This window comes from Ailuropoda melanoleuca, chromosome 17 (assembly GCF_002007445.2).
Source record: "Ailuropoda melanoleuca isolate Jingjing chromosome 17, ASM200744v2, whole genome shotgun sequence".
Classification (NCBI taxonomy): Eukaryota; Metazoa; Chordata; class Mammalia; order Carnivora; family Ursidae; genus Ailuropoda; species Ailuropoda melanoleuca.
The window spans coordinates 3,980,954-3,990,161 of record NC_048234.1 but is presented as its reverse complement, the minus strand read 5'-3'; the positions used below and the strand labels follow the sequence as shown (position 1 = coordinate 3,990,161).

Below are 9,208 nucleotides of genomic sequence, written 5' to 3'. Positions count from 1 at the left end.
GGGAGGTATTTGGGGACCACAAACGGCCATGAAGGTGAACTTTGAGGACATTCTAGAATTCAGTTATAGAAAGCCGGAAGTGGATCACCTGGGGGGTTATTTCTAATTCTCACACACCCGGGTTGGAGGCTGGCAGGTAAGAGCCAGCGCCACTCCCACCGTGTTTCTCCCACCACCTCGGCGTGTTCTTTGGTGGGGCTGACTTGCCACGGGCAGGTGCCAGTCTAGACAGAGTGTTCTCCGCAGAAGGCAGAGACCGGGACTCGGAAGGGAGTGGGAATAGCCTGTTTCCACCGTGAACGCAGAGATTAGACACACCTTCTGAACTTATTCAGAGTAGGGCTCCCATGAGAGACCCCTTTTCATTTAAAAGATTTATTTATTTTAGAGGGAGAGGAAGAGCACAAGCGGGAGGGGTAAAGAGAGCGGGAGAGAGAATCTCAAGCCGACTCTGCACTGAGTGTAGACGCGGGGCTCGATCCCATGACCATGAGATCATGACCTGAGCTGAAACCAAGAGTTGGACGCTTAACTGACTGAGCCACCCAAGCGCCCTGAGACCCTTTTCTTATACCGTCCATTCAGATAGAAAACTGGGGGTTGGAGGGGATGTTCGAAGGACCGATGACGTTTGCAGGAACCCATCATAGGTATGTCAATGCTTCCAACTCTGTCCAATTTACATTAACCGTGACCTCCAGAAGAGTGTGCTACAGCTCGATTTCCCTCAGAAATTTTGCATACTTGTCAGAGAATAAGAAAACAAAGTTTAAGGAATAGACCAATTTTCCTGGAGGCAGAACCATTAAATTAAGATTCATTCTGGAAAGATTAAAAATCCTTTCCCTGACTTTTGTCCTCAAAGCCCTTCTTGCTGGGTCCCTGGAGAGGCGGAAGCAGGCTCAGGGAAGGGGACACCAAGGGGTCTCGGGCAACCCCGTGGAAGACCTAGGATGGCAGACAGAGCCACCAGGGTCCACATGTCGTTGCCTCTTACTAAAGCTCCAATCCGGCACCCAGGGAAGACGCTCCAGCCCGTGGTGCATTACAGAGAATGTCGCTAACACTTGGGATCTGCTCATGGTCTCCAAGGGTATCCCAAAAGTTGAGACCTCCTAGGGGAGAAGCCACAGGGTACACATGGGAGTCACCACCAAATCCCTTAGGAGACCAAGGAAGGGAGGCTGAACTTAAAAGGGCATGGGAGCCAAAGATGATGAATGAGCACCAACAACGGAGAAAGAACCAGAAATCGCAGAATTCCTAGACTCCCACAACCCAAGAGGACACGGACAGCTGTGTGTCGCACATTGCCTGAGATTTGTCAACTCACACTTGAGAACCTGGACATCTTTTGAAATGCAAGTTCACGGGTCCACTGGCCTCCACGTAGCCCTCTGGGGCCAAGGGGCTGGGTCCTCCTGCCTCACAATCTCAGCTCTTCCCATCTCAGAACCGTGGTTCAAAGCAGTCTTTCTCGGGGTGCCTGGGTGGCTCAGTCAGTTAAGCATCTGACTCTTGATTTTGGCTCAGGTCATGACCTCAGGATCATGGGATCGAGCCCTGTGTCAGGCTCCCTGCTCAACGGGGAGTCGGCTTGAGATTCTCCCTCTCTCTCCGCCCCTCCCCCCTCCACTCGCTCTCTCCAAAATAAATAAATAAAATCTTTAAAAAGTAGTCTTTCTCACTAGGGGAAAAAAAAGGACTCGTCCTTCCGCCTTAAGGGAAAAAAAAACAAACGTAGCAGACACATACCAATGAGTCACGCCATAGGTATGAAGGAAAATTTAATTTCTGGAGTCAGATGTCTTGTACAAATGGTTCCCATCAGAGAGGAAATATTTCTAGAAAACAGACTAAGTACAGACCCAGGGTCGGGCGTAGCAGCTTCCCAGTAAGTGACAGGGTATTTGTCAGAACAACTACCGAGGCACGAATAAAGCTCAAGGAAATGGGGCGGTCGACTACTGGTGTGTGGGGACGGGCTCAGGCTCTCAGGCCTCGTAAGTACAAACCCTCCAGACAGACAGACCGGAGGGGACTCCTGTTTCTCTAAAAAGAGCAAAAGTCATTTAAAGTTTCAGAAACAACTCAAGTCACTATTTTGATACCGACAGCAAGGAGCCAAGCTGACACAGCAGGAAAAGAACAAGATCATTGGTTGGGGTGCTCGGCCGGCCCAGGCAACTCTGGATCTCAGAGTTGTGAGTTCGAGTCTCACGCTGGGTGCAGAGATGACTTAAAAATAAAATCTTTGGCGGGGGGGGGAAGATCAGTTGTTAAACGTGAATAACTCAGAGAGCTATCTGCAATGCTTCACCGATGGGCTTTTATTAAAATTGTACATAGGTCTCATACTTAATTTTTTTTAGAAGAACTTCCTCTATTCTTAGTATCAAAATAGTTCTCTTTTTTTTAAATACCTTGAAAAACAGTAATACAATTATTTTGCTATATATTAAATATCTTTCTACGGTCTCAACCATTTCTGTTCCATCTCTCTCCTAGAATCCTGCTAGACGGTCACTTTTCGGCATCTCGAAGGCTTTATCCCAGAGAAGCATTGAAAAAGAGAAGCCGATGGCAAGAGCTGATTTGATGTCAAAGACTCTCGTTTATGAGGCTTCCTTGCAGAGTTGTATGCTGTCAAGCTGGGCCACATGTGAATTGCTCTAAAGTGTATGTACCCAGGCCACGGAATTAGGGAAATAAATCCATTCTTGCCCTGAAATGGTAATGTTGACTCAACAGCACCATCTTGTGGCCGACGCATTCAAAAGCACCCAAAGGTACAGGAAGGTATTTGGACATGCTGTGTTGTGGGGAGATCTAGAGAGGGGGGGCACCAAAAAAACCCTTTATTTTCAGGGGTCACAAGACAACTGGCTTCCGGAAAGCCCACTCTCGACACAACACAAAGTTCCTGCAGCTGCTCCGTCACAAGGATCGCCAGCTTCGTGCACAAGTGGAACACACACCATCAAAAACTGGACTCGGGTAACGTTTTCTTTCGGCTTAAGGAAAGAGTGTGGTATTTCACCTTCTGCAAGGTGCCGAAAGCAGTGTGGTCCCCAGGAACCGTCCTCTGTGACGGGCCCAGGGCACTGGCCCTCGTGGGCCTGCCGGCTTTGCGAGGGAGGCGGAGAGAGCTGGGTGCTGACCAGACGTCCCTCTCCAGGCGGTTGGCGGGGGCCCTGGCCAGGGTCTCCCGGATCTGGAAGGAAGGAGAGGAGCCTCGAGCGTGCTCATCCACAGCTGGGCTCAGCCTGCCGCTCCCCAGAGACACTGGGGACGCCCGGAGGGCCACCTCCGCCCTGTCATGTTTGTTCTCCTTCTTCCAAAACACAGATCTCAGAAGGGTGAGGGTCCCCTGTGGGCATCTGTCCGTCTCAGGGTCTCTGGCCTCCACGCTGGCCCTCATCCTGGCTAAGGTATTCTGGCGGTTGTCTGCGCTGTTTCTAGAAAACGCCGCGGTGCCCACAGGCTCCTTGGCGGGGGAGGGCACCCTGCTGCGGCTCCCTGCCTGGCCACTTTCCTCGTAGTCTGCAGTCTTCTGGCCCGAGGGCCAGACTCGTTTCTCAGTCCCCACTGAGGGCGTCACCGCGAGGGGCAGGTCAAACTGTTTGGGGAGCCTGATATCCTGACTTGCATGTTCCTTGGCTTTCCTTGCTGCATTTGGACCATCTGGGATTCCAGGGGCTGCACAGTGGTTGGGGTGGCCCGAGAGGCAGGGCACCCCGGCCAGCGCTCTGTCAGTGGCTCGCCCACCGTCTTCGCCCTTAGCAGAGCTGGCGGCATCTGACTTCACGTCCTCACCAGCAGCACCCGTCAACAGCGGCACGATGGATTGGCTCGTGGATCGGGGTCTCCGCCTGGACTCCAAGTACTCCACCAGCTCGACAGACGCACCCAGTGGTTTCTCCCTGGGTCTAAAAGACCACCGGAGAGGCATGGTCTTGAAGGCCCCCTGCTTGGCTCGGGAAGGGGTCGGCTCCTTCATGCTGATGCTTCGGCCTCGTATGCCCCGTACCAAAGGCCTGGGCTCCAGCCCTCCTGAAAGAGACACCAAGAACATCAGTGCCCAAATATCCCTCCAGGTGCAATGAGTGACTGCGATGTCTGTCATCTAACAGACATCGATCGCAATCCCTGAGGTGTCAGGCAGCACTGTGCTGGGTGTCGGGGACACAGCAGTGAGCAAGGCCCTGAGGTTCTAACTCTTGGGAGCATTGATATATGCACCCTCTGTCCCATGGAATCCATTTTCGTATTCGAAGCCACAGGGCAAGCCAGCGTCAAAAAAGGGAGCTACGTGCCCAGGTAGCACCGACTCCTGATAAAGCCCAGTCTCGGAGGCATCTAGTCCTAAGAGGGAACATCATTTTCATTTATATTTGAATATTTGCACGAAGCAGAATGCTCAGCCAGAGTCCCTCCTTTTCCGGGTCAAATTAGGCGCTTGTACCTTTCAAACGCAAGAATCTCAGGTCTAGGCTAAAAAATAAATAAATTGTGCATTTAATCTTATCAGAGCTGCCACTTACGTCTCCACTGTGTGTTTTGCAACACCTGTCTATGGTTGGAAAGACATTTTTGATACATAATGTGAAATGAGAAAGAGTGTCTAGAGAAACAGTGTAATCCTACTTGCAAAAATATATATACCTGTATGTGATGCATGCATATGAAAACATACAAACAAGTATGGAGCAATAAATACTAAAATGACAAGATGTCAAGCGGGCCATGGAACGCTGTGTATGACTGATTTTCTTCTTAATTCTTTCCTAAATCTTAACGTTTCTGAAGGGAATACACACATAACCACGGCTGTGTGTTTCTTAAGAAACAGTCAGTTATGAAAATAATTCCATTTACGATGGCATCAAAAAGAATAAAACACTTAAGGAATTAACTGAGGTGAACGACTTGTGTTAACACTACAAACATTAAGAAGAAAGACATTAAAGATGACAGAAATGGAAAGACATCCCATGTTCATGGATTGGAAGGCTTACTATTGTTAAAATGTCAACGTGACCGAAAATGATTGATATACAGCTTCAGTGCAATTCCTACCAAAATCCCAATGGGGATTTTTGCAGAGACAGAAAAAATCCATCTTGAAGTTCATATGGAATCTCAAGCAACCTCCACAGCCAGTCACAAAAAGACAAAAACTGCACGAGGAGCTCAGAGTGGTCAAAACCAGAGAGAAAGCATGCAGGCGGTGGCCAGGGGCTCGGGGAAGGGCAGAGCATGGCGTTCTTGTGAAATGGGCAGAGACTTTCAGATTTACAAGGTGAAAAGCGTTACAGGGGTGGATGGTGGTGATGACCGTGCTACAGTGCCAATGGACGTAACACCACTGAAACGTGCACTTAAAAACGGTCAAAATGATACACTTCGTTACATGTATTTTAGCATAATAATAAATGCAAAAAGAAAAGCAACTCGCAGTCGTGTCATGGTACCATCGTGCTGCCTTCATGTAAAACACGCCTGTCATTGTGGAGGGAAAAAAACCTCCTCTCCGTGTGCACGGACCACACGGTGCAGGGAGAGTCACGTGCATTTGGACAAAGACTGGATGTCAGCCACACAGCCATTCGCCCCCAGCCGACACTCTCACTGGTGAGTGTGAGAGCACCCGTATTTCTCCTCCACGAAACATCCCCGTTAGCACAGCCAACGGGGATGAACTAGGTGCAGAGAGACCCGGGGTTTTCCGGGGACGGGCGACAGCTCGGGGCGTGCCGGCAGGGGAAGTGGGGTGCGCCATCGGCCAGGCTCCCGGGGAAGAGGTGACAGGAGGGTGAGCCCAACGCCCAGCGGTGCCCGGGGGATGTGGCAGCATCTCAGAGGTTCCGGGGGAATTCTATCCGCCCCAGATCATTCTGGTGGTTTTTCATCATTTTTTTCACTTGGTATTGTTTCCCTGGAAGCATTTCCTTAGATGCGTCAGCAAGAGACAGAATGTCACCCAAAATACTTTGTATCTTCACCTTCAATGGGCCCTGTCGCTCCCGCATTAAGTTCCCATCCCTCGGGGGGAAAAGCAATGAGCTGGGGTCTGAGACACACAGCATTTGGTTTTTGTTCCCCCCTCGTCCGCAACCCTGGGAAGGGGAGAACACGAAGCTTTTATTCGGAGGACAAAGCTGTGACTTTCAGCTTTTCGGAACGAGAGGACACAGCCTGTAGCCTGGCAGGGGGTGAGGGGGCTTGGCAGCACGTCCCCTCTTCCTGGATGGAAGCCTGGGGCCCGGCCCATGTCACCCCCGCAGCTCCCTTGCACAGGGACCGCGGAGGCCCATGCAAGCCCTTCCTCTCCTTCTCCAGACGGCAGCGGGGAGGCACGGAGGGCACGGTGTACGGACAGAAGGGATGAGAAAGAGCCTACGCTGATGCTTACTGGTCACAGAGATCTCCCTTCTGGGGGAGGGGAGGGTGCCCCCCTGCTCCTCCCTGGGGGGACCTCCTGGAGGCCGGGAGCCAGAGGGAGAGGTGGCATCAGAATGCCCGAGTGAGGGTTCCTTCCTGCCCTGGAATCGGTGGCCTTGCTCACGCTCCGTTGGCTTGAGACCCAGGAAGGGCCTAGAGCCTTAAGCCACACGGAGGACCTAAGCAGTTAAGCCCTTCCTGAAGGTTATGGAAGCCCCAGAACCTGCATGATGGGCTTCCCCAGTCCTGCGAGGCCGCCTCACACAGACTGCAGCCCGGCAGCTGGTGGGCGCAGCCCCCACGCACAGCGGCGCCCCCCCCCCCCCCCCCCCCCCCCCGGGCCCNCTCCTATGTGATTGCATCCTCGGCTAATGAAAATCAGGCGTCAGTCTGACCTCAAGATGCGTGGTGTGAGCAGGGGCGGGGCCCCCACAGCCATCCTTAGTCAGCTTGCGACAGGACCAGCTTCCTGGCCCACCAGTCTCAGGCCGTCCAAGGATTTCCACTGTGCCTCTTCCAGCCACCCACTGACACGTTCATCAGACATGTACTGAGAGCCTGCTGGGTGCCAAGGACGGTTTTTGGTGCGGGGATAAAGCTGTGGAAAAAACACAAAGCGCCTGTCCCCATGGGGTTCGCCTGAAAGCAACAACACGTGAGATCGTGGAGTGCGGTGCCAAGAGCCCTGACAAAGAATGAGGCAAGGTAACTGGGGGGTAGAGCATGGTCAGTGACTGAGGAGTGAGGAGAGACCTGAGGGAAAGGGAGGAGGAAGCCATGTGGCGACTGGGGGAAAACAGCCTGCTGTCAGAGGGAGCCGCAAGTGCAAAGGCCCTATGGCACAAGTGCAAAGGCCCTGTGGCACAAGTGAGCTCGGTGGGTCAGGGAAGCAGCAAAGAGACCACCACGGCTATAACCAAGGGAGAAAAGGGTCCCCACTAGGGGTCTTCATCTTCTGACCCCCCTTCTGTCTTTGGAGACATCTCCGTCTCTGGCTGCAGAGGGCAAACTGGGGCAAGCCTGATCCCCACTTTCCTCTGGTCCCTTAGAGGGTAAGGACAAGCTACACGGCTGAGCTGAGCCTTGTCCACCTCTGAGGGTAAGCCTCAGATGAGGCTGCCTCGGGGGCCAAGGCCACCGCCCCTTCTACCACTCCAAGAATCACCTCCGCTCAGGAGGGCATAGAAGGGAGCCCCAATGGGCAGAAACAGAAAATACAACAGAGAAGGGGGGGTCTGAAAGTCAGAGACTAAGAATTAACAGAACCATCAGAGCCGGGCCCCAATGAAACGGAGTCCCTGGAAGGAACAGACAAAAAGAGAAGCTCTCGGGGAGATTCAAGTATAGAACAAGACAGGGCTGAAAAAAGGGTTTTAAGATGTGGTAAATGCATTGAAGGCACGCAGGGTCACTGCTGAGACTCAAATCAGCAGCAGAAAAGATAAAGGGAAAACAGCATCTCACACCCTAGGGCAAAACGACAAAGGGGAATCACAGGGAAAAGCTAGAAGAGAAGGGATCCAGGCGACCTGCCAGGCAAATAAGAGGAATCTGAAAAGTCAGAGAGACGATAAATAAATAAACAAAGAAGAATTTCCCTAAAGAAAAGCCTTCGTCTGTGGATGGACGGGCTCTGGGGGTTCTAGGGGTTGTATGAACAAAAACGCAGACCTAGGCATATATTGGTGGAATTTCTAAATTCCAAGGTCCACGACAGAATCTCAAAAGCTTTCAGCCAGAAAGAACAAGCCATTTTCAAATAGTGGGGGGAAAAAAAAGGAAGAAAAAAAAAAAAAGGCTTCTCACCTGCAACCCTGGGGCCCCGCGGACCGTGGGAAAACATAGACAGACACGGGAGAGGGAAGAATTCTAATCCAAGAGGCCTCCAACCAGCCAAGCTGCCACTCACGCCCGGGGCCAAGAAAATATTTGTGTCTCTGCAGAGGGAGAGGGCGTGTCACCCATCCCTGGAAAGAACTCCGACCAAACACTAAAGATTTGGAACCCAGACCTCAAGGCAGAGGGGGAGAGAAAGAAGACAGATGGGGTGTTCAGCGGAGCCTGCCACCCGTGTACCACGCACCCACGTCAGGGCAGATGGTCCCCGGATGGGAAGTACACAGTGACGTTACCGTGTGTGGGATCTGGAAAGGCACAGCGCTCCAGCGAGAAACCGCGTGAAGCATCTCAGAGAATCCAAGGGCGGGGCTGGGGGGATGAAGTGGTGGGGGGGAATGACATGGAAACATTATTAGGTCTCACCTCACTGTGGGGAATAAAATACCACAACTCACAGAATAACAGGACCCAGCTTCTCACAGCCGCAGAAGCCCCTTTAAGACAGGCTCTACATTTTTGACATTAAAAAAATAACAAAAAATAAAAATAAAACTGCAACAGTGTTTATACTGGAAACCAATTAAAATTAACTCTAAAGGAAAAAAATCATAAGGCAGAAGATGACAGCAAAGCGACACCAGGCAAATGCAAACAAAAAGAAAGGGGGACAGGGTGGAAGGACTTATCTTGAACAAGGTAGAATTTTCTTTTTTAGATTTTATTTATTTTTTATTTTTGAGAGCGAACGCGAGCAGAGGGAAGGACAGAGGGGGAGGAGAGAGGGAGAATCTCAAGCAGACTCCCCACTGAGCGTGGAGCACGACGTGGGGCTGGATCCCATGACCCTGAGGATCCTGATCTGAGACGAAACCAAGAGTCGGATGCTTAACCGAGTGAGCCACCCAGGGGCCACTTAACAAAGTAG

General features: G+C 51.7%; 1 protein-coding gene across 1 annotated transcript in view; it reads right to left on the bottom strand.

Annotated features, from left to right (window-relative positions):
• Window positions 1–1,786: 1,786 nt before the first annotated feature.
• USP43 (ubiquitin specific peptidase 43) overlaps window positions 1,787–9,208 on the bottom strand; it is a 54,411-nt gene continuing 46,989 nt past the window's right edge. Inside the window, exon 17 of the mRNA XM_034647279.1 lies at window positions 1,787–4,053. Coding sequence (XP_034503170.1) covers window positions 2,981–4,053 — 1,073 coding nt within the window. The 3' untranslated portion in view covers window positions 1,787–2,980. The remainder of the gene's footprint in view (window positions 4,054–9,208) is intronic.